Source organism: Chlorocebus sabaeus, chromosome X (assembly GCF_047675955.1).
Source record: "Chlorocebus sabaeus isolate Y175 chromosome X, mChlSab1.0.hap1, whole genome shotgun sequence".
NCBI lineage: Eukaryota > Metazoa > Chordata > Mammalia > Primates > Cercopithecidae > Chlorocebus > Chlorocebus sabaeus.
Window position 1 is genome coordinate 81,040,487 of NC_132933.1, and position 24,631 is coordinate 81,065,117.

Below are 24,631 nucleotides of genomic sequence, written 5' to 3' on the forward strand. Positions count from 1 at the left end.
CTGCTCAAGGAAATCAGACATGTCACAAACAAATGGAAAAACATTCATGCTCTTGGATAGGAAGATCAGTATTATTAAAGTGGCCATACCGCCCAAAGCAATTTGCAGATTCAGTGCGATTCCTAGTAAGTTATCATCGACATTCTTCACAGAACTAGAAAAACTATTTTAAAATTCATATGAAACTGAAAAAGAGCCTGGATGGCCAAGGCAGTCCTAAGTGAAAAAGAACAAAGCCGGAGGCATCATGCTACCCGACTTCAAAATATACCACGGGCCCACAGTAACCCAAACAGCATGGTACTGGTACAAAAGCAGACACGGAGTCCAATGGAACAGAATAGAGAACCCAGAAATAAGGCCGCACACCTACAACTATCTGATATTTGACAAACCTGACAAAAGCAAGCAATGGGGAAAGTATTCTCTATTCAGCAAAGGGTGCTGTGATAACTGGCTAGCCATACACGGAAGATTGCAACTGGACCCCTTTCTTACACCAGGTACTAGTCAGTTCTCTTGCTGCTAATAAAGACATACCTGAGACTGGGTAATCTATAAAGAGAAGAAGTTTAATGAACTCACAGTTCCACATGCCTTGGGAGGCCTCACAATCATGGCAGAAGGCGAAGGAAGAGCGGAGGTGCGTGTTCCACAGCGGCAGGAAAGAGAGCATGTGCAGGGGAACTGCCCTTTGTAAAACCATGAGATCTCGTGAAACTTACTCGCTATCAGGAGAACAGCATGGGGAAAGTCCACCCCCATGATTCAATTACCTCCCACCGGATCCCTCCCACAACACGTGGGGATTATGGGAGCTACAATTCAAGAGGAGATTTGGGTGGGGATACAGCCAAACTATATCACGCCGTATACAAAAATTAACTCAACATGGATTAAAGACTTAAAGGTAAAACCCCAAACTAGAAAATCCCTGGAAGACAACCTAGGCAATCACATTCGGGACGTAGGAACGAGCAAAGATTTCATGACGAAGACACCAAGAGCAATTACAACAAAAGCAAAAATTGACAAATGGGGTCTAATTAAGCTAAAGAGCTTCTGCACACTAAAGGAAACTGTCAACAGAGTGAACAGACAACCTACAGAATGGGAGAAAATTTTTGCAAACTATGGATCTGACCAAGTCTAATATCCAGCAAGAAAAATACCAAGCAACCCCATTAAAAAGTGGACAGAGGACATGAACAGACACTTTTCAAAAGAAGACGTAGATGCGGCCAACAATCCCATGAAAGAAAGCTCAACATCACTGACCATTAGAGAAATGCAAATCAAAACCGCAGTGAGATACCATCTCACGCCAGTCAGAAAGGCTATTATTACAACGTGAAAAAATAACGGATACTGGCGAGGTTGCAGAGAAAAAAGGAACACTTATGCACTGTTGGTGAGAGTGTAAATTACTTCAACCATTGTGGAAGACAGTGTGGTGATTCCTCGAAGACCTAAAGACAGAAGTCCCATTCGGCCCAGCAATCTCATTACTGGGCATATACCCAAAGGAATGTAAATCATTCTATTATCAAGACACGTGCACGTGTATGTTCATTGCAGCACTATTCACAATAGCAAAGGCATGGAGTCAAGCTAAATGCCCAGCAATGGTAGACTGGATAAAGAAAATGTGGTACATATACACTGTGGAATATTATGCAGCTATAAAAAGAATGAGGTTAGGTCCTTTGCAGGAACGTGGCTGGATCTGGAGGCCATTGTCCTCAGCAAACTAATGCAGGAACAGAAAACCAAATACCGCATGTTCCCACTTATAAGTGGGAGCTAAATGACGAGAACACAGGGACACAAAGAGGGGAACAACACACACCGGAGCCTATCAGACAGTAGAGGGTGGGAGGAGGGAGAGGACCAGGAAAATAACGAATGGGTACTAGGCTTAATCACTGGGTGACGAAATAATTTCTACAAGAAACCCCCACGACACAAGTTTACCTATGTAACAAACCTGTACATGTACCCCTGAATTTAAAATAAAAGTTAAATTCAAGAAATACTAATAATATGGTTTGGTGTTGACTGTTACGTACTTTTATAGTAGTGGAATCAGAAAGTATGTTCATGTTTCTTGCTTCTTGTGTTTAATGTCAGGAGTTTGGTTTCGGATGTTTAAATCTGAGATGTGTGTTAGGTATCCAAGTGGAGATGCTGAGTAGACAAAGGTCTGGCTCTGGGTTGAAAAAGTACCTATGGGAGTCATCATAGTTTCGATATTTTTTTTCCAGGACCCGTTCCAGAGATAGAAATTACACCACTTTTCTATTGAGTTATGTTAAGACACACAGAACATAGAATTTACCATCTTAAGCGTTTTTCAGTGTTCAGTTCGGTAGTGTTAAATATATTCGCATTTCTGTGCTGCCAATCTCCAGAATGTCTTCAACTGCAAAACTGAAATGTATACCCGTTAAACAATTCCTTGTTTTCCCCTGACCCCCAGCCTCTGGAAACCACCATTCTACCTTCTGTTTCTGAGTTTGGAAATATTAGATCCCTTATACAGGTGGAATCATGTAGTGTTTGTCCTTTTGTGACTGACTCATTATATAGCATAATGTCCTAAAGTTTTATCCACATTGTAGCATTTATCAGAATTCCATCCTTTTATGGGCAAAATCATAATTCATTGTAAGGGCCAAATAATAACGGACCATATTTAGTTTCTGTATTGATCCATCCGTGGACACTTGGGTTGCTTCCATCTCTTGGCTCTCATGAATAATGCTGCTGTGAGCAGGGGTGTACAGACATCACTTTGAGACTCTGACTTCTATTCTTTTGGCTATAGACACAGAATGGAATTACTGGATCATATGGTAATTCTATTTTCAGTTTTCTGAGTAACCGCCATACCCTATTCCACAGCAGATGTGCCATTTTACATTCCCACCAACAGTGCACAAAGGTTCCAGTTTCTGCACATCTTCACCAGTATCGGATCCGTTTTATTGAACAAATGGAATTTATTTCATTTCTTTGGATTTTATTTTTGTTTATTTTTATTGACACAATTGTATACATTTATAGTGCACAACATGATGTTTTGAAATAGGTATACATTGTGCAATGGGTACATTAGGCTAACTACAATATGGATGAACTCACATACCTTTCATCTTTTGTGGTGAGAACACCTAAAATCTATCTACCTTCTTAGCAATTTTCAAGTATTTGTTATTATTAACTGTAGTCACCACGTTTAGAATAGATCTCTTGAACTTAGACTTCTTGTCTAAATGAAGTTTTGTATCCTTATCAATATCCTTACCAGATCCTTACCAGGATCTCCCCAATCCTCCCCAGCCCCAGACCCTGGTAACCACCATTCTATTCTCTGTTTCTAAAAAATTTGATTTTTTAAGATTCCACATCCCAGTGAGATCATACAGTATGTGTCTTGCTGTGCCTGGCTTATTTCACTCGACATAATATATTACAGATTCACTCATGTTGCCACAAATGACAGGATTTCTTTTTTTTTTTTTTAAGTCTCAATACTATTCTACTGTGTGTACATATACACATGTGCTTTATCCATTCATCCATCTGATGGGCTCTTGGGTTGATTTCACATCTTGGCTCTTGTGAACAGTGCTGCAATGAATATGCGAGTGCAGACATTTTCAACATACTGATTTCATTTCCTTTGGCCACATATCCAGTAGTGAGATTACCGAATCAAATGATAGTACTATTTATATTTTTAAATTTTTAATGGATACATATTTGCACATATTTATGGTGTACCTGTGATATTCTGTCACGTGCATAGAATGTATAATGATCAATTCAGGATATCTGAGGTAACCATCACCTGGAATACTTTTCATTCCTATGTACTGGGAACATTTCAAGTCCTCTCTTCTGGCTATTTTGAAATATACAATACATTGCTGTTAACTGTAGTCATCCAACTCTGCTGTTGAACATTAGAGTTTATTCTGTCTTTGTATTTTTTGAGACTGGGTCTCACTCTGTTGTCCCAGGCTGGAGTGCAGCGGTGCAATCACAAGTCACTGCAGCCTCAACCTCCTGGGCTTAAGCGGTCCTTCCACCTCAGCCTCCCGAGTAGCTGGGATGACTGGTACGTCCCACCGTACCTGGCTAATTGTTTTTTTGTTTTTTTCTTTTTTTCTTTTTTTTGTAGAGACTGGGTTTCACTACACTGTCCAGGCTGGTCTGGAACTCCTGAGCTCATGCGATCTACCCGCCTCGACCTCTCAAAGTGCTGGGATTACAGTCATCAGCCACCATACCCGGCCTAGAACTTATTCCTTCCTTTTAACCATATGTTTGTACCTATTAACCAACCTCTCTTCTTCCCAACCCCTCGTCCTCCAATCCACACATCCTTCCCAGCCTCTCCGATCTATCGCTCTATTCTCTACCTCTATGAGATCAACTTTTTTACCTCCCACATATGAGTGAGAACGTACGGTATTTGTCTTTCTGTGCCTGGCTTATTTCACCTAACATAATGACCACCGGGTCCATCCACGTTGCTGCAAATGAAAGGATTGCATTCTTTTTGTGGCTGAATCATATTCCCTGTGTATATATATGCCACATTTTCTTTATCCATTCATCCACTGATGGTCACTTAGGTTGATTTCGTATCTTGGCTACTGTGTTGAGTGCTGCAATAAGTATGCGGGTGTAGGTATCCCTTTGGTATACCAATTTCCTCTCTTTTGGATAAATACCCGGTAGTGGGATTGCTGGATAGTTCTCTTTTTAGTGTTTTGAGAAGTCTCCATACTGTTTTGCACAGTGGCTGTACTAATTTCCATTCCCACCACAGTGTATGAGGGTTCCCTTTTCTTCACATCCTCGTCAACGCTTGTTCTCTTTTATCTTTCTGATAATAGCCATTTTACCAGGTGTGAAGTGATAGCTCATTGTGACATTTCCCTGATGATAAGTGATGTTGAGCATTTTCATACAACTGTTGGCCATTTGTATGTCTTCTTTGGAGAAATGTCTATTCAGATCCTTTGCATATTTTATTTTCAGGTGATTTGTATTCTTGTTATTGAGTTGAGTTTCTTATGTATTTTGGATATTAACTCCCTATCAGATGTATAGTTTGTGAATATTTTCTCCCACTCTGTAGGTTGCCTCTTCACTCTGTTGATCGTTTCCTTTGTTGTGGAGAAGCTTTTCAGTTTGACGTAATTCCATTTCTCTATTCTTTCTTTGGTTGCTCATGCTTTTGGGGTCATAGAGGAAAAATTATTGCCCAGGTCAATGCCATGGATGTTTCTCCCTATGTTTTCTTCTGGCAGTTTTACAGCTTCAGATCTTACGATTAAATCCGGAGTCCATTTTGCCTTGATTTTGTATATGAGACAAGGGTCCCATTTTATTCTTCTGCATGTGGATACTCCGTTTTCCCAAGACCATTTATTGAAGAGACAATCCTTTCCACATTGTGTGTTCTTAGCATCTTTGTTGAAAATCACTTAGCCCTAAGTGCATGGATTTTTTCTAGTCTATTGTATTGTTCCAGTTGTCTGTTTTAATGCCAGTACCATGCTGTTTTGATTACTCTAGCTTATATTATATTTTGAGATCAGGTTGTGATTCCTCCAGCTTTGTTCTTTTTGCTCAAGATTGCTTTGGGTAACTGGAGTCTTTTGTGGTTCTCTGCAAATTTCAGGATTGCTTTTTCTATGTGTGTAAAAATAGCATCGGAATTTTGATAGGGATTGCAGTGAGTCTGTTGATTGCTTTGAGTAGTATGGACATTTTAACAATATTGATTCTTCCAATCCATAATCGTTGGATAGCTTTCCATTTATCTGTGGCTTCCTCAACTTCTTTCATCAGTGTTTTATAGTTTCCAGTGTACAGATCTTTCAACTCCTTGGTTGAATTTATTCCTAAGTAGTTTACATTATTTTTGAGAGCTACTGTGAATGGGATTGTTTTCTTGATTTCTTTTTCAGATAGCTTGTTATTAGCGTATGGAAATGCCACTGATTTGTGTATGTTGACTTTGTATTTTGCAACTTTCCTTAAAATTATTTGAATTTTAAGGTTTTTTGTAAAATATTTTAAGATTTTAGATATATAAAATCATGTCGTTGTCGTCCGCAGACAGAGATAATTTAAATTCTTGTTTTTTTTTCTTTTGCATTTTGGGATAGGTTCTCTCTTTGTCACCCAGGCTGGAGCGCAGTGATGGGATCTTGGCTCACTGAAGCCTCGACTTCCTGGGTTCAAGCGATTCTCATGCCTCAGCCCCCCAGGTAACTGGGACTACGCCCAGTTGTCGCATGCCACCACACCCGGCTAACTTTTGTATTTTTGGTAGAGGCAGGGTTTCGCCATGTTGCCCAGGCTGGTCTCGAACTCCTGGCCTCATGCGATTCACCGTCCTCAGCCTCCCAAATGTTAGGATAACAGGTATGAGCTGCCGTGCCCAGAAACTTTTTATTCTCTGATTTGTGTGCTTTTAATTGTTTTCTCTTGCCCAAATTTTTTGGCTAAAATTTCCAGTACTATGTTGCATTGAAGTGGTGAAAGGGGGCATGTTTGTCTTGTTTCTGATACAGGTGGTATTAAAACCAGGATCTTCTATCAGCTATGACAAGAGTATAGTAAAAGGAAAGAATCAGACCAAGGACTGAGCCCGGGGGCTCTCTATTTGTAAGAATTTGGAGAGAAGAGAACTTCCGGATAGCTGAACACGTGGAAGTTACTGGAGGGAGGTGCACCTGGAGAGGTCATGGAAGCTCCATGCCCCTTCCCACATACTGTGCCCTATGCATCTCTCTCATCTGGCTGTTCGTCTGTATCCTTTGTCATGTTCTTCATAATAAATGGGTAAACATATTTACTAATCAGTGTTAAAACCCAACACGATACACTAACATGATTTTAGTGCACTTAGAGGAGAAATATCTCCTAGTTTAGGGGAAAATTGTGCAAAGGGCCTCTGGAAGACCTTCATTCTAAATTGTTTTGTAGGGAAACATTTAATTTAGAAGTCTGGACATTTTTTTTTCAGTTTGCTGTAATCTACATTCACTGAGTAGAACTTGTATTGATCATTGGGACCCAGTTTATTCCAGGGTCCTGGGGGATTCTTTCTGTCCCAGCTAACATCTGGGTTAAACATCTGCCAGATGCAAGACATGCAGCCCTGCCCTAGTGCCTCCTGCTCAAATATATACAAAGAGAGAGAGATCACACTCGAATGCTTCCTGGCCTGACCAAAGAGCTGGGGGAGCATCTGTGTAGACTGGAAGGAGGGAAGAACAAATATTTCAGACCCGGGTCTAAGTAATCCAATGCAGCATTTGATTTTTGGAGGAGACTTAGGCTATATAGAATTGAGTTAATAATACTCCTGGTTTCATAACATGCTACTCATGATTGATGTCAGGCCCTATTTGTTTGTTTATTTTATAATGCAGTGTTCCCCCATTTACCTATTACTCAGTCCAAAAACTAGACTATTACCAGTAACCTACATCCACCTCTGAGCTCCCCCTCACTGCATCCTCCTGACCCTCTTCACTCCCACTGGAAGCAACCCTAACCTGAATTGGATACTTGGTATTTCTTTGATTTTTATTGCAAATAAGTACACACGCACACACACACACACACATACACACACACACACACTCTCTCTCTCTTATGATTTTGGCTCGCTGCAGCCTCAACCTTCCCAGCTCAGGTGATTCTCCCACCTCAGCCTCCCAAGTACCTGGGAGCACAAACGCGTGCCGTGATGCCTGGCTAATTATTTGTAGAGAGGAGTTTAGCCATGTTGCGCGGGCTGGTCTCCTATTCCTGGACTCAACCACTCCACCCACATCTGCCTCCCAAAGTGCTGGGATTATAGGCGTGAGCCGCTGTGCCTGGCAATTATACTCTTCGGTTTTGCTTGATTTTGAATTTTATGAAAAGGTTGTCATACTGCATGTAGTCTTGTGGTAACTGCATTTTTACATACTTATACCAACATTGATCTGTTGTTGAGCATAAACGTGCAGTTCACCCATTTGCCTTGCTACATAGTATATCATGGTGTGCATATACCATAGTTGATCTACACATTCTCTTGTTTGTGATCATTTGCGTAGCTCTCAGGTTTTTGCTACTGTGGCCAGTGCTGCTGTGAAATTCTTGTCCAGTGGACATTGATAGGAGTCGCTGAGTTGTCAATGATCTACTTTATATATTGATGTCACATGGTTTTCCAAACTGGTTGTGTTCATTTATATTCCCAACATGTTGCAAAGTATATGAGATCCCACTGCTCTGCATCCTCTGTAACCTTTGATGTTGCCAGGTTTCTTAATCTTTGCCAATCAAATGGGTATAAGATTTATTTTGTAGTCATATTTAGCATTTCCCCGACTACTGATGAGCTGAGCATATCTTCATGTGTTTATTGGCCACATAAGTTCCTTCTTCTAAGGAATTCCTGTTCATGATTTTTGTCTATTATCATACTGGGTTGTTTGTCTTTCTTACTGATTTCTAGGAGTTCTCAAAATATATTCTTGATAATCAATCGTTTGTCAATTGTATGCAGGATAAACATCTTCTTCCAGCTTGTACCATGTATTTCCACTTTTACATGATGTCTTTTAATAATTGAGATATAACATACATACAGCAAACCACAGAAACTTAAGTGTACAATTTTAACATGGTTATACACCCATGTAACCGCCATCCAAATCAAAATAGAGAACATCTGCAACATCTCCCCATCCCCAAAGAGATAATTTTGAGAGAAGATGAGGAACCAGTAAATAAGATTGAGGAGTGATCACTGAGATTAGAATAAACCCAATGTCTTCTCCTCCTGGTAATGGCAGACTAGACAATTCAGATAAAACCTCTGTGTTGGCCATCTGTTAGTTGGTCATCTGGTTTAACTCAATCTACAGTCTCCCTCCATCTCTCTGGTGACTGGGCTGATATCGCGTAGTTCAATGACCCAACCCTCTAGTCATGTGGTTGGTCTTTCTAGTATGGCCAGCCTCTATTCAGAGTCATCTCATTGCATAAACTATCTAGGGGCCTCCCATGATTCACCTCATTAGCATAAACCATGAAGTGTAGTCCATGGGGCCTACCAGGAATGACAAAGACACGCCCATCACACAGGATATTGCAAGGGATTGGAGGTTATCTCCTAGCACTCAGGGACAAAATCCAGGCAAATTCTTTATTACACATTAAGTGCACAGGAAAATGAATATTATAAAAAAATTCATCTTATTGGGATCTTTCCAGATCCTGGAAATTTAGAAATATACTGCTATGGTTTGGATATGATTGGTTTGGATATGATTGGTCTGTCCCCGTCAAATCTCATGTGGAAATTGGATCCCCAGTGTGGTGGTGTTGGGAGGTGGGGCCTTGTGGGATGTGTTTGGGTCATGGAGATAGATCCCTCATGAACAGCTGCTGCCATTCTCGAGGTAGTGAGTGAGTACTGGCTCTGGTGAGACTGGATTAGTGCCCATGAGGTAGGTTTGTTATTAAACCAGCATGCTCCTCGGGTTTTCCCTCTTTGCATGTGTCTGCTTCCCCTTTGGCCTTTTCCACTATGTTTTGGCCTAGGAGGTGACTGTCACCAGAAGCTGAGCAGTTACTGGTGCCATGCTCCTCCTACTTCCCAGCTTGCTGGATAATGAGCTAAGTCAACCTCTTTTATTTTTAAATTATTCAGTCTCAGATAATCTGTTACAGCAACCAAAACAGACTAAGACACATACTAACAATGGCCCAAAAGAGGGAGAGATGGTATTAAATTGGTGCAAAAGTAATTGCGGTTTTTGCCATTACTCTTAATAGCAAAAACTTCTGCACCAACCTAATACCACAAAAAAACTCAATTCAGGAACTTACATGAAATTGACTAATTCTTTTAAAGAGACGAATTATCAAGACCCACCCAATATAAAATAATTTGAATGGTCTTATAAATACATTGAACTTTGGGAGACCAAGCTGGCAGGATCACCTGAACCCAGAAGACTGAGACCAGCCTGGGCAACATAGTGAGACCCTATCTCTACAAAAGATTTATGTATTAAAAAGAAATGGATTCATAGTAAAATACCTTCCAAAAAAGATATTCCAGCCCAAATGATTTCACTGGCAAATTCCACCAAACATTCAAAGAAGAATTAATACCAATTCTACAATATCTCTTCCCAAAAATACAACAGTAAAGACTACTTGTCAACACATTTTATGAGCCCAGGATTACCATGATAACAAAACCAGCCAAAGACTGTATAAAAGAAGCAAGCAAGCAAGAAATGACCGACCACCAACTCTCATGAATATAAATGCTAAAATCAAATGGATCTAACTGATTCAATGGGTCTCAAACGATTCCACAAAACATTGAAAAATAGAAGCACGCGCACACGCTCAGAGAAAGACGGGAGTGCAAGATGGAGGGAGGGATGAAGCAAATGTGAGAAAATGGTAACAACTAGAGGATCCAGTCGAAGAATACATGTATGGGTGCTCCTTGAGCTTTCTGTGCAACTCTCCCATGGCTCCCTAATTTTAACAAATGCAATCTGGGATGAAGGGGGATATTTTGGACCATTTTATTCCAGTCAGTTTGAAAACAAAGCAAAAGGTAACTAGTCGCTAGGAAACAAAACCCGCCAAGACTGACACAAGAAGGCACAGCCAACCTGAACCGTTCCAGAATCGTTACAGAAAGATATCAGTAGTCACAGGCTTTCCACTAAAAAACTCCAGGATTCCGCACCACATCCTGACAAACATCCTAGGAATACATATCTTCCATTTGACACAAACTCCTGCAGAATTGAAAGGGAGGGGCCAGGCGCAGTGGCTCACGCCTGTAATCCCAGCACTTTGGGAGGCTGAGGCGAGTGGATCACGAGGTTGGGAGATCGAGACCATCCTGGCTAACAAGGTGAAATCCCGTCTCTACTAAAAATACAAAAAAAAAAAAAAAAAAAAAAAAAAAAATTAGCTGGATGTGGTGGCAGGCGCCTTTAGTCACAGCTACTTGGGAGGCTGAGGCAGGAGAATGGTGTGAACCTGGGAGGCAGAGCTTGCAGTGAGCCAAGATCATGCCACTGCAGCACTCCAGCCTGGGCAACAGAACGAGACTACGTCTCAAAAAAAAAAAAAAAAAAAAAAAAAAAAAAAAAAAAAAGGAGGAACAATCCTCCACTCACTGTATGAGCTTGGCATAACCTCGATACCAAATCCTGCAAGGACACCTAGGGAAATATTGCAGATCAATCACAGGCTCATGACATAGAAGTAAAAATCAGAACCAGAATCTTAGCACACAAAAGCCTACAGGATATGAAAAGGAAAATACCTAATATGGCATGACTAATATCGGCTTCATCCCAGAAATACAAATTTAATTTCCCTTCAGAAAATACAGTGGTACAATTCTCCACATTAACAGATTCAGTGAGAGAAACACGCTCTTTGTAGTCACAAAAGTATTGACTAAATATCATTATCCATTCGAGATGTATTGCTGATATTATGTTTTTCCTAAAAAGTCGGGACTGTTGGGCTATAACTTACTTAGAGGTCTATGAGATCTTGCAAATGCATATGGCTGTAAAAACACCAGCACAATATATATAGATACAGAGCATCGCCATCCCCCCCAAGTTCCCCCACGCCCTCTGGTAGTGAACTCCTGGTCTTAACCCTCAGACCCTGGCAACTACCAATCTGTTTTCTGTTCCTAGAATTTTGCCTTTTCCAGAATGTCATATAAGTGGAATCACACAGTACGTAGCATGCGTATTTGGCTTCCTTCAGAGAAAGACACTCAGACCGCAATTCTCTAAAGGTGCAATGTACAGTTTCATGACCTGGATAGTAGTTACCTGGCTTGATCACCTTATACCTGTCAAATGGCCGGCTTTTGAGTTATCCCCGTGTGTGTGTGTGTATGTGTGCGCGTGCGTGTATGTGTGACAGAGAGAGAGTGTGTGTGTGTCTGTGTATTATGTTTCAAACATATATATAATTTTGCATTTAACTGCCTCTAACTTTTGTTGGTGAGGGTTATTAAATGGCAATTATTAATACTTAAAGGAAAGTGAGCAATTATTGGAAAAGTCAGCAGAGTGATTTCCTCTGGCGTGTGCAAAGGGGGAGGTAGTGATCGGGATGGGGCAAACAGGAGGGTTCCAAAACCCTGCCAACGTTCCGTTCCTTGCTCTGCATGGTAGTGACCTGGACTTCAACACTGCACAACCACATAGGTGCTGTTCACGCTGGATCACGAGAACAGGGCACCCTGGACTCCCACAGATAGAGTTTGCACGGCCACCCTGGCGGCCACAGCCTACGCGGCCGTACCTGGCAAACACTGGTGTTGGCCTCATCCTTTGAGGAAAAGGATAATGAGAAAATGTGTGGGGAAAAGGAGGAGTTCTTGGCCTGGAGGCTGAGGAAAGATGTGCATGAGGTTGTCTGAGTTCACCCAGGAGTGTGTTCCAGGTGGGCTAAAGTTCATGGCTGTTACTCACCATGACCACTATGATCCTATGATTGCCATCTCACGTCCCCGTGTGCAGTGCCCTGGGCCTCCGCCACACCTTGGAAGGCCACCCGTGGGGACTGTGGCTGGCGGGCGTGCTAGGAGACTCACACACCTTCGGCCCTAGCTGGAGTCTGAAGAGGAGACGCTCTTTTCTGCCAACAGAGTAAGAGGTCTCATATGGAAATGTACCTGTGGCAGCTCTGGCACCGGGTGTAGGTGGGATTCTGCTCAGGGCTCTGCCACCGTGGCTGCATCGAGGTCAGGCAGGCAGCTCGCCAGACCTCCGGAGCCCCTCTGAGCTGAGTGGCAGGACAAGGCGGGAGGGGGTCTAAGGCTCTCCAGGCTGGACCCCACAATCCTCTTGGTGGGAAAGGAGGCTTGAGGGAAAAGCAAAAGGGGGTCACTGAATGAATGGAGGTGCTCGACCTCCTCCTCTCCACTGGGGCCCAGATGGATTCCTCTAATCCAAGGAGCCTCATATTCTGCACTTATTTCCCCTAGAAGTGGAAGGCTCCGCCCGACCATGGCCTGGAGTGTACATGTTACAGCTCCATTATTGTGCAGGAAGTGGTCTGACTATGGAATCGAGGTGGCGTGCTGAGAGGCGGGACTGGCAAATCCAGCCTCCAAAGGATGGGTTCACGCCTTCCGTGACTCTGTCCACGGGCTTCTCCCCTTCCACACCGTGTCGACCGTGGCCCATTCCCCCCGGGACAGTGACTGGGGCTGGAGTTCTTCCCCCACCAGAACCTGCCTAGATGTCTCCAGTGGCAAAAACCCAAGCTGGAGAGTCCCTGACACAGGTCTTCCCCCAGACACCAGCCCACTGTGTTGTCTCTGCAAGAAACAACCACCTGGGTCAGGGCCAAAGCCTTGGCCTGAGGAATGAAGCCAACCCTCTCAGGCAAGGGGTTCGATGTCAATGGGGTATGTCCCCACCACTGTGGGTAAAGAGATGTTTACATCTCTGAGGCCCGTGATTGGCCCTCCACGTGCGTGATGGTCTCACCCCGTCCCAGCAGTGAGACACAGTGAGAGTATGTGGGAAGGCGGGTACCGAGCCTGACCAGCTGTCCCAGGGTAGTCCCTCTTTCCGGTTTTCCACCTGCACTGTTCCCACGCTGCCTGTGTCTCCCTTACCTCAAGTCATGGCACCTTCCCATGGGAGCTCCCTGCTTCCTAGATGAAACATCAACCAGCGACTCTGAGGCATTATCACTGCACCCACACACGGGAGTGCTGATACATCCCATTCATCTCACGGAGGATCGGGAGCCTACTGTGGCACCTCCAGCATTCTGAGAGCCTGACACTCATCGCTGTGTTTGGGGACGTCCCATTCGTCCCACTCTGCACCCTCCTAGGTGTTAGAATTGAACAACACCTCTCGTCAAAGGTAGATCCCAGCCCTGCTTTTGCGCATTTGATCCTTCATGGATCCTTCATCACTGCCTCCACTCCGTGAATCAGCCCTTTCTTGCTCAAGGGAGAGCACCCCCAATTAATTTGATTCCCAAGCGGGTGCATGCAGGGGCATGCTCATGCAGGCGCGCGCACGCATGCACACACACACACACACACACACACCTTGAATGGTATCTGCATTTCTATTGTCTTTGTCTATTCAACACACAGTCTCTTGGCGATGGGAGCAGGGAGAACCTACACACACCTCCTCACTGGAATCGGAATCTGTGCCCGAATCTGGGGCCCTCTCAGTCCAGGATTCTGGCTGAAGGTAGCGGGCGATCCCAACTGTCAGGGAGGGTGAAGGCAGAATAGGGAGCTCAAGGGAATCTCGTGTGACCTCAAGAGGCAGTCTGGAAGACTGAGCAGGGACACGGAAATATCACATGAATAAAAACCTGCGAACTTGGGGGTGGTGAAATGATATTTCACGGGGACCATCCAAGAACAGCCAGGCCTAGCATCGACACTTGCCCTGGAAAGCAGCGGCCATTTTCAAATCAAGGGTATGGAGCTGACTGGCTGCTGAAGGGACTGTAGGCTGCCTATAGGACGCCAAGGATGTGGAAGCCGCCTTCCGTGTATCTCCCGGCCTGCAGTTACTACCTGGTTGGCCTGCAGGCACCAGAACAGATCCAGTGTCCCCACCTCCAACCAAGAGTCTACCCTGCCCTTTTCTTCCGCACTCCATGTATCTTCCCTTTGGCTCAGCTTCCCACGAGGATGTGGCTTCTGCCTCCACCTGGCTACTAAAACTAAGGAGGAGACCTGACTGGATTTGGTAACTGAGGTTCAAAGGTTAGGGCTAAGAGGAACCGAGGATGCCACACAGGTTACTGGCCCAGATGACTTGACCGTGTGCGTGGTGGCACCGGAGGGACATAGTAGCTCTAGAAAGAGGACTGGGCTCTGTCGTGTTCCTCAACAGCATGGAAATAACCGTGCAGGAAAGCCCATCCACGTGAAGCCACTGGGAGAGCAAGGATGCTCGTGATGGAAAGGATGGTGACAGGGCAGAACTGGGACAGTGAACCGCAGGAGGAAAGGTGAGAGACAGGGCTTCGGGAAGGAGGCCATCAGTTCCTGCTGAAGGAGAGGGAGAATAGCACTGAAGAAGGGGACCTGCGAGACTCCAAAGTAGGAGGAGAAAAGGAAGGAACATGAGCAGGGTGTGTAAGAGAAAGGCAGGAAATGCTCCTGTGGTGGGGCAGGGCCCTCACAGCACCTAGACCCAGGCACTATGGTGACTGCAGGGCTGCTGCTCAGAGGCCGGCCCAGGCGCCCTGCAGGGAGAGGCCCCACCACAGAGAGCCAGGGGAACTGTTCTTCCAGCTCCAGGGAACGGAGCAACACCTGGCACACCCCAACACTCCCAACAATCACAGAGAAGGCAGACCAAAGACCACAGAATATGAGAACAACTTTATTTCAAACTGCTTTGAACTACGTTGGGAAGCGGGCAAATACAGTGGAAGAGAGGAAGCCCTGGCTGAAGAGGATATGGAGGGAACCCGCTTGGCTGCAGCTCTGGAGCTTCGAAGTTGGCAGCTGTTCATCTTGTAGGAAGATGCTGGCTCAAACCTGTGAAACAGAGCAGGCTCAGGGACGGGCTCCCAGCCAGGGCCAGCCCACAGCCCTCCTAAGCTACCGGGACTGTGGGAAGGGGCACGGTATGTGCAACACTCACTTCAAAGGTCCTGGAACTTGTCAGTGAAGGACTTCATGGCCGCTGAAACAGAGAGGCAGAACCGGGCACTCCAGACCCAGGGAAACAGAAACCTACCCCCTGCCCCCATGGGGAACCACCTAGCCCTGCAACCAGAAACCCCACCAGCCCTGGTACTGACTCACCCACCCGTCACCTGAATTAAATGTGGAAATGCCTTCTAAGGAGGAAAGTAGTTCTCAGGTGTTGGGCCATCTCAGTACCGTTCAGAACGTGTTCCAAAGACAGATAAGCCAGCCAGCAAGCAAAAACTGTATAAGCCGTATCAGGCAGCAGTTAAAGGGAAAACACATGAGGTGTCTCTAACTGTTGTAAGAGAAGGAGAGTTCTGGGACTCGTGGACAAAGTATACACAGAGTTCAGATGACACACTGCCGTCTGTGCACACCCCTAGCTGGAAAGGCACAGGAAGGCTCCAGGGCCAGGCCTGCTTGGTTCTCTTCCTCAAAGGAAAGTCAGTCCCAGTGATGCCGCCTGTACCTGCAGTCCACCCCCACCCCTGACACCTGCAGAAAGATACCGCTGTCCATCCCTGCCCCAGCCAGGGCTCCATCATACCTAGTTGGTCTCTAAGGTCCTCAACTTCCCTCTGCAGCCGGATGCACTAGCCCAGGAGACACCGGAGAAAGAGAAATGGTTAGTCAATTCTGGCCTTCTCTCTCCCTGTCCTCCCTCTCTCCCCCAGCCCTGACAGCCCCCACAGCCTGCAGCCCAGTGGCGAGGTGGGTTGGCATGAATCCCTCGATGTAAAAGAGGCACCCTCTCTCTGTGGGGTGCAGAAGATGGTGATGGGGCAGGGCAGGGGGACACAGAAATCAGTTTAACCTGGACACGGATCCCACTGTCTAACATGGACCTCTATTTCTAGGAGCCACACAAAGCATTACCCGAGGACAGCCCTGGGCTCCTGAGGGCTGCTGCTGCCTTTCTGGTCTTGGAGGATGGACAGGCGGCTGCTGGTCACCTGAAAGAGAATACAAATTCCAGCTTCCAAGCTTCCCAGTGAAGTGGAAAAGGCCTAGAAGGGTCTAAAAGTGAGGCACCATCACCCTCTGCTGGCAACACATTGTCCCTGCTCTGCCCAGCAACTCCAACCCTCCCTCTGGGACTGTCTTCCCTGTTCCCCAGTGTGAGCCCATCTGCACCTATGGCCCCCTAGCGTTGCGACTCCGGGTTGGACGCCAGCAGTGGGGCAGTCACAGCCAGGCCCTGGGAGGGCCAGTGTGGCTGAGCAGGACTTAACAGAAAAGGGCTCAATACCGCTGAAAGTCTCCTTCCAGAGTTGGAGTTTGGGGCACTGCTCCAAATCACCCCCCACCACACAAACCCCACTCATAGAGAAGGATGTGAATTGAAGCCAGCCCCATCGACATCCCATTTCCCGTGAGGCACCTGCCTGGGTGGGCAGGGAAGGGTGGGAACAAGACTCAGCCCCCATAAGCAACAGAGCCAGAGGTTTCCCTCTCTCCTCCACCCCTATCAAACCCGCAAGACTCACCGGAGGGTGCATGGCGTCTGGGCAGGAGGCCTCCCAGGCTGTAGGCAGAGGGCTCTGAAGTTCCCGGCACTTGGGGAGCTCTGATGTTGGGGTTGGGACTGCTGAGTTCTCCACGATGCACGGATAGGCGAGGCAGCCCTGGCCTGTGTGTGGGAAGCTAAAACAGAAATTTCTGAGTCGGGCTGGTGGTGGGGGCAGGTGGTGAGTACATGTGGGAAGGGGTTGTGGTAAGGTGGAGACTCTGGAGCCTAATCTCATTAGCACTTTCTCCCTCAGTCAGCCCCATGCCAGGAGGCAGAGCTCAGCCAGGGAAAACACTGGGGATACTGAGATAGCCCGGGCTCCCTTCCAGGTGGTTCGGACAACAGCTAAGTAAGGAGGAGTCAGGAAGTTGATGAACCTAGATGCCCCAGGTTTGTGGCCCACACTTTAGGGGATCACCCCAACCACACCAGCTGCTGACCCTGCCTTCCATCCCAGCTCCTCTCTGGGGGAGGAGGCACGACCCCTGCAGAGTGTCCGGAGGTATGTCCGTCACACACCAAGTGCTCCCTTTAACGTGTGCCCTTACAACAAAGACCCTTATTGGGCATTCTAGTGTCCCTGGGCTCCCGATGACAACCCTCGAGCAAGGGATAGAGGGGACATGGCTAAACAGGTGTGTGCTGGAAGAGAGGAGGTATGGTGGGAGACAGAGGAGGAGGAGGATAAACAGGGAGAGGAGAGTGAGAAGGGCCTACTCACTTGGGCCCTTGGGACCTCATCTCTATTTGGGTCATTATCTTCTCTGATCACAACCTGGGACTCCCTGGTCTTTCTTCCTGCAGGTTTCTTCCCAGGGCTGCTGTGCTTAGGCTTTTGTCGTTTCTTGGAGATCCCCTGGGGCGGCACACCAGACAAGGGCTGGGAGGTGGCCGGCTCCGGGGGAGCGGCTGAGAGTCTCTCTCCGCAGGCAGGAAAGGATCTCCCCAGGGCCAGCTGAGAGGCACCCCCTTGGGACTTCTTCTCCTGGGCCATCTTCCTCCTTGAAGGGCCCCGGGGCACGGCCCCTGCAGTGGCAGCTCTTGAGCAGCTGGGCCTGTCCTCCACCTTTCCCCAGGCCCTGCTCTGCATTTTCTTTCCGGGAGAGTCCTCCAGCTCTCCCACAGCCGGCCTCTCCATGACTGGAGTGAGTCCGCGGGGAGCAGAGGTCAGGAAACGGCCCGGCACGGGCAGGTAACTTTCCTTGCAGTGGAAGCCTGCGTGTCTGGATGTGTCTGCTGGCTTCTTGGGGCTGCCGGGCTTGGCCTGGCTTCCTTCGTTGCGGCGAATGCCCACCCTCATCAGTGGTAAGTCACTGGTCTCATCTGCGGAATCAGAGTCGTGGGTAGACATCCTGGTGGGGCCTTTTGCAGAAGGCTGCTGGGGATCCACTTGGACGCTCAATCTGCTCTTCGAGCCCCTTTCTGGGTTCTTCCAGGCCCGGCCTGACCCAGGACCACAGAGGTGGAGACGACTGGCAGAGGCCTGCTGCCATTCTCCAGGGCTGGGGCCCAGTGCGCCACTCCCACTGGGATCGACCTCCGGGTCCACCCGGTTTTCAGCAGACCCTTCAGTAGTGGTGCCTTCAGGGAACGGGTGTCCCTGGACGCTGGACGGCGGCATGATGGTGGCTGGCTCATCAGCCAGGTAGAAAGAGTAGTCCACACCATCCCCTTGGTCATCGACGGGGGTGCCAGGCCGGCCTTCCCGGCCCCAGAGCACCACCCTTCCTTGCTCTATCAATTCGCTCTCAGGCTCGAAGCTGAAGCCCTCAGGATCTGTGAACCTGCTCTGGCCCTTGCCGCTGCGCGGTGCCCCCAAATGGAGGCCTCGGCCACGGCCGTGGCCCCGTGGGGCTCTGCGGCTGACTGTGCGGGTGCCAGCCTGCTCGCCACCCTCCAGGTCGAAACCGGCCCCCCAAACGGACACCTCGTCGGGAGAGCTCATGGCGCCAGTTCAGGCAGCCTGGCCTATGGGGAGACGGTCGTGCTGGTAATGGCGGGAGGGGAGAGCCAAGCCCAGCCAAGCAGGCCACGGGACAGAAACAGCGACGCGTTCGGGATCCTGCTGCCCTCACAGCAGGCGGAAGTACTAAGTGTCCCAGACAGCGCGTGGCTTCCGCGCCTTCGACCCAGGTGTCAAGCCTTCTCATTGGTCCCCCCTCCACCAACCAGCGCACCCTTTGTTGGGCGAAGCCTCTGGGCTTTAACCAATCGGGACACAGGCTCTCGGTTTGCCCCGACACCCGTCTTTCGGGTGGATGAGCTGTGGTCGGGTCTTGGAGCCAGGGTGCACTGGACCTCTCAATCCATCTCTTTTTTGCTGTTTTGCTCCCTCCCTACTTTTTAATGATAGCTCCTCTGTGTGCCTGGTGCTTCTCGTGCATCAGGACATTTATTCTCCCAAGCTTATGAGCTGGGGGCAGCTCTCCCCTTGACCTCCGCCTTACAATGGGACACTGGGGCTCAGAGATGTGACTGTCATTGGAAAGTAGGTGCCTGGCCAGAGGCAGCAGGACAGGAAGAAAGAGGTGGATTGAGAGCTCCAGTGGGCCCTGGCCCCAAGACCCGACCCAAGTACACCCACCCAGTCAAATGACGGGTGTTGCGGCAATCCAAGAGTCTGCTTCCTGATTGGGTAAAGCCCGGAAGCCTTGTCCAACAAGGGGCACGCTGGTTGGTGGTGGGCAGACCAATGAGAAGGCGTGGAACAATGAGAAGGCAGGACGCAGGCCTTGAGGGAGCCCGTAAGCCTCGCCCTGCCAGTGACATCTCGTGAGCCGACTGTGGTGAGGGTGGCGGTGTCCCAAAGGCCTCGCTGTTCCTGTGGCCCCAGAACACCACCCTTTGCTGCTCTTTCAATTCACTCTCAGGCTCAAAGCTGAGCGTGTCCCCCTCGGCTGGGCTTGGCTGGGCTCAGCTCTCCTGTCCCACTGTTACCAGGACGACCGTCTCCCCACAGCCTGGGCTATCTGGACTGGCGGGCGCCATGAACTCCACAGATGAAGTGTCCGTTTGCGGGGCTGGTTTCGGCCCGGAGGGTGGCAAGCAGGCCAGGGCCCACACCGCCAGCCCCAGAGCCCCACAGGGCCACAGCCACGGCCGAGGCCTCGATTTGGGGGGGCAGCGCAGTGGTGAGGGCAAGGGGGAGAGCGGGTTCACAGATCCTGAGGGCTTCAGTTTCGAGCCTGAGAGCGACTTGATAGAGCAGGGAAGGGTGGTACTCTGGGGCCGGGAAGGCCGGCGTGGTACCCTGGTCGACGACCAAGGGGACGGTGTGGACTACTCTTTCTGCCTGGCTGATGAGTCAGCCACCATCATGCCGCCGTCCAGCGTCCAGGGACACCCGTCCCCAGAAGGCGCCGCTGCCAGAGGGTCCACTGACATCTGGGCGGACCTGGAGGTTGGTCCCAGTGGGAGAGGTGTGCTGAACCCCTGCCCTGGAGAATGGCAGCAGTCCTCTGGTGGCCCTCTCCACCTCAGTGTTCCTGGGCCGGGACCGGCCTGGGAGAACCCAGAAAGGGGCTTGAAGAGCAGATTGAGCGTCCAAGTGGATCCCCAGCAGCCCTCTGCGGAAGGCCCCGCCGGGCTGAGTAGTGACGACTCTGATTCCACAGATGAGAGCAGCGACTTACCGGTGATTAGGGTGATCATTAGCATCAAAGAAGGAAGCCAGGCCAAGCCCGGAAGCCCCAAGAAGCCAGCAGACACTTGCAGACGCCCCAGTTTCCACCGCAGGGAGAGTTACCTTCAGGATCAGGGACCTCTCCTGACCTCTCCTCCCCGCAGACTCACCCCAGTAGTAGAGAGGCCGGCCATGGGAGAGCTGGATGCGCCTTCCTTGAAGAAAATGCAGAGCATGGTGTGGGGAAAGGTGGGGGTCAGGCCCAGCTGCTCAGGAGCTGCCGTTAGAGGGCCCCTATCCCGGGGCCCTCTGGGAAGGAAGGTGACCCAGGAGAAGAAATCCCTAGAGAGTGCGCCCAAACCGGCCCTGCGGGGAGCCTTTCCTGCCTGGGGGCAGAGACTTTCAGTAGTTCCACCTGATCCGGCCAGCTTCCCGCCAGTCTCTGGTGTGGGGCTCCTGGGGAAGTCCACCAGACCCAAGGAGCCCAAGCACAGCAGCCCTGGGAAGAAACCTGCAGGAAGGAAAACCAGGGAGTCCCAGGCTGCTACCAGAGAAGATAATGACCCAAATAGAGATGACGTCCCAAGGGCCCAAGTGAGTAGGTTCTCTTCGCTGCACTCCTCTTTCTTCTCCTCCCCCTCCTCCTCCTCTTTCTCTTCTGTCTCCCCCCACCCACCTCTCTTCCAGCACACACCTGTTTACCCATTCCCCCTCTATCCCTTGCTCGAGGGTTGTCATCGGGAGCTCAGGGACACTAGGATGCCCGATTGGAGTCCTCCTCATAGGGGCACACATTAAAGGGAGCACTTTGTGTGTGCCAGGCCTGGCTCTGGACACTCTGCAGTTGTTCTGCCTCCTCCCTGAGAGAGGAGCTGGGATGGAAGGCAGGTCTGGCAGCTGGTTTGGATCGTGGGACTCCTTAATGTGTGGGGCGCAAAGCTTGGGCGTGTAGACTCATCAGCTTCCCAATTCCTCCTTCCCTAACTGTTAAGCAAGCCCTCCTGTCTTGGGGCTGACTGAGGGAGAAAGTGCTAATGAGATTAGTCTGGAGTGTCCACCTTAACACAGCTCCTCCCCATGTGTACTCACCACCAGCCCGACTCAGAAATTTCTGTTTTAGCTTCCCACACAGAGGCCAGAGCTGATTTCCCTGTCCGTGCGTCGTGGAGAATACAGCAGTGGTGACCCCAACGTCAGAGCTCCCCAAGTACTAGGAACCTCACAGCCCTCGGCCTTTACCTTGAGACGCATGGTGCCCAGATGCCATGCACCCTCCGGCGAGTCTTGCGGGTTTGATAGGGGTGGAGGGGAGAGGGGTCAGGAGGGAAACCTCTGTCTCTGTTGCTTATGGGGGCTTAGCCGTGCTCCCAGGCTTCCCTGCCCACCCAGGCAGATGTCCCACGGGAAATGGGGTGTTGATGGGGCTGGCTTTAGGTCACATCGTCCTCTCTGAGTGGGGTTTGTGTGGTGGGGGGCGATTTGGAGCAGTGCCCCAAACTCCAACTCTGGAAGAAGACTTTCGGTGGTACGGAGCCCTTTTCTGTGAAGTCCTGCTCAGCCACACTGGCCCTCCCAGGGCCTGACTGTGGCTGCCCCGCTGCTAGCATCCAACCCGGAGGCACAACGCTAGGGGGCCACGGGTGCACATGGGCTCATACAGGAGAACAGGGAAGACAGTCCCAGAGGGAGGGTTGGAGTTGCTGGGCAGAGCAGGGGCAACGTGTTGCCAGCAGAGGGTGATGGTGCTTCACTTTATACCCTGCTAGGTCTCTTCCACCTCCCTGGGAGGCTTGGAAGCTGAATTTTGTGTTTTCTTTCAGGTGACCAGCAGCCACTTGTCCATCCCCCAAGACCAGAAAGGCAGCAGCAGCCCCCGGGAGCCCAGGGCTGTCCTCGGGTAATGCTGTGTGTGACTCTTAGAAATCGAGGTCCATGCTAGATGGTGGGATCCATGTCCAGGTTAAACTGATTTAGGTGTCCCCTCAATCCTCTCTGCCTACCATAACCCATGCAGAGTGGGTGCCTCTTTTCCATTGAGGGTTTTGTGCCAATCCACCTCACCACTGGGCTGCAGGCTATGGGGGCTGTAAGGACTGGGGGAGAGATGGAGAACGGGGAGAGAGGAGGCCAGAACTGACTAACCATTTATCTTCCACCGGTGTCTCCTGGGCTAGTGCATCCTGCTGCAGATGGAAATTGATGACCTTAGAGACCAACTAGGTATGATGGAGCCCTGGCTGGGGCAGGGATGGACAGTGGTGTCTTTCTGCAGGTGCCGGGGATGGGGGTGGGCTGCAGGTACAGGCGGTGTCACTGGGACTGACTTTCCTCTGGGGAAGAGAATCAAGCAGGCCTGGCCCTGGAGCCTTCTGTGCCTTTCCAGCTAGGGGTGTGCACAGACGGCAGTGTGTCATCTGAACTCCGTGTACATTTTGAAAAACGAGTCCCAGAGATCTTCTCTTAGGACGGTTAAAGATATCTCATGTATTTTCCTTTAACTGCTGCCTGGTACGGCTTATACGGTTTTTGCCTGCTGGCTGGCTTATCTGTCTTTGAAAAACGTTCTGAACGGTTCTGGGATGGCCCAACACCTGAGAACTACTTTCCCGCTTAGAAGGCATTTCCACATTTAATTCAGGTGACGGGTGGGTGAGTCAGTACCAGGGCTGGAGGGGTTTCTGGTTGCAGGGCTAGGTGATTCTCCACGGGGGCAGGGGGTGGGTTTCTGTTTCCCTGGGTCTGGAGCACCTGGTTCTGCCTCTCTGTTTCAGCGGCCATGCAGTTCCTCACTGACAAGTTCCAGGACCTTTGAAGTGAGTGTTGTACACACCGTGCCCCTTCCCACAGTCCCAGTAGCTTAGGAGAGCTGGGGGCCTGTCCCTGAGCCTGCTCTGTTTCACAGGTTGGAGCCAGCATCTTCCTACAAGATGAACAACTGCTACCTTTGGAGCTCCAGAGCTGCAGCCAAGCGGGTTCCCTCCATATCCTCTTCAGCCAGGGCTTCTACTCTTCCGCTGCATTTGCCCCCTCCCAACGTAGTTCAAAGCAGTTTGAAATAAAGTCGTTCTCATATTCTGTGGTCTGTGGTCTGCCCTCTCTGCAATTGTTGGGAGTGTTGGGGGGTGTGGGGTGTTGGTCCGTTCTCTGGCGCTTGAAGAACAGTTCCCCTGGCTCTCTGTGGTGGGGCCTCTCCCTGTAGGGCGCCTGGGCCGGCCTCTGAGCAGCAGCCCTGCAGTCACCATAGTGCCTGGGTCTAGGTGCTGTGGGGGCCCTGCCCCGCCACAGGAACATTTTCTGCCTTTTCCCAACACACCCTGCTCATGTTCCCTCCTCGTCTCCTCCTACTTTGGGGTCTCACATTTCCCGTTGTTAGCGCTACTCTCCCTCACCCTCAGGAGGAACTGAATGCCTCCTTTCAGAACCGCAGTCTCTCTTGCCTTTCCTCCTGCGGTTCACTGTCACGGTTCTGCCATGTTACTGTCCTTTCCGTCATGAGCATCCTTGCTCTCCCTGTGGCTTGATGCTGGTCACCTCTCCTGCATGGTTATTTCCATGCTGTTGAGGAGCACGACGGAGCTCATCCTCCCACTCAGGGGACCAGTCCTCTTTCTGGAGCCATTAGGTCCCTCCAGTGCCACCATGCACACGGTCAGTTCATCTGGGCCAGAAACCCGTGCGACATCCTCAGTTCCTCTATTAGCCCTCATCTTTGAAC

General features: G+C 49.3%; 2 protein-coding genes across 2 annotated transcripts; one reads left to right on the plus strand and one right to left on the minus strand.

Annotated features, from left to right (window-relative positions):
• Nucleotides 1-15,454: 15,454 nt before the first annotated feature.
• LOC103232168 (uncharacterized protein CXorf49-like) lies at nucleotides 15,455-19,394 on the minus strand. The gene is made up of 6 exons (XM_037988854.2): nucleotides 18,016-19,394; nucleotides 17,272-17,428; nucleotides 16,661-16,737; nucleotides 16,332-16,377; nucleotides 15,735-15,776; nucleotides 15,455-15,628 (listed from the first exon to the last, which is right to left on the minus strand). The coding sequence occupies exons 1-5, from the start codon at nucleotides 19,237-19,239 to the stop codon at nucleotides 15,736-15,738; spliced, it is 1,545 nt and encodes a 514-aa protein (XP_037844782.2). The 5' UTR covers nucleotides 19,240-19,394; the 3' UTR covers nucleotides 15,455-15,628; nucleotide 15,735.
• An 886-nt stretch (nucleotides 19,395-20,280) lies between these two features.
• On the plus strand, nucleotides 20,281-23,728 carry LOC119623733 (uncharacterized protein CXorf49-like). The gene is made up of 5 exons (XM_073013194.1): nucleotides 20,281-21,510; nucleotides 22,037-22,193; nucleotides 22,737-22,813; nucleotides 23,091-23,136; nucleotides 23,688-23,728. The coding sequence occupies exons 1-5, from the start codon at nucleotides 20,281-20,283 to the stop codon at nucleotides 23,726-23,728; spliced, it is 1,551 nt and encodes a 516-aa protein (XP_072869295.1).
• The last annotated feature ends 903 nt before the right edge of the window (nucleotides 23,729-24,631 follow it).

Coding starts and splice junctions, on each gene's coding strand:
- LOC103232168 (XM_037988854.2), bottom strand. CDS start 19,239: ATGAGCTCTCCCGACGAGGTGTCCGTTTGGGGGGCCGGTTTCGACCTG. Junction 16,378..16,660: donor GAGCCCAGGGCTGTCCTCGG/GTAATGCTTTGT, acceptor CTCCTGGGCTAG/TGCATCCGGCTGCAGAGGGA. Junction 15,777..16,331: donor GGACCTTAGAGACCAACTAG/GTATGATGGAGC, acceptor TCTCTGTTTCAG/CGGCCATGAAGTCCTTCACT.
- LOC119623733 (XM_073013194.1), top strand. CDS start 20,281: ATGAACTCCACAGATGAAGTGTCCGTTTGCGGGGCTGGTTTCGGCCCG. Junction 22,194..22,736: donor CAGATGCCATGCACCCTCCG/GCGAGTCTTGCG, acceptor GTTTTCTTTCAG/GTGACCAGCAGCCACTTGTC. Junction 22,814..23,090: donor GAGCCCAGGGCTGTCCTCGG/GTAATGCTGTGT, acceptor CTCCTGGGCTAG/TGCATCCTGCTGCAGATGGA.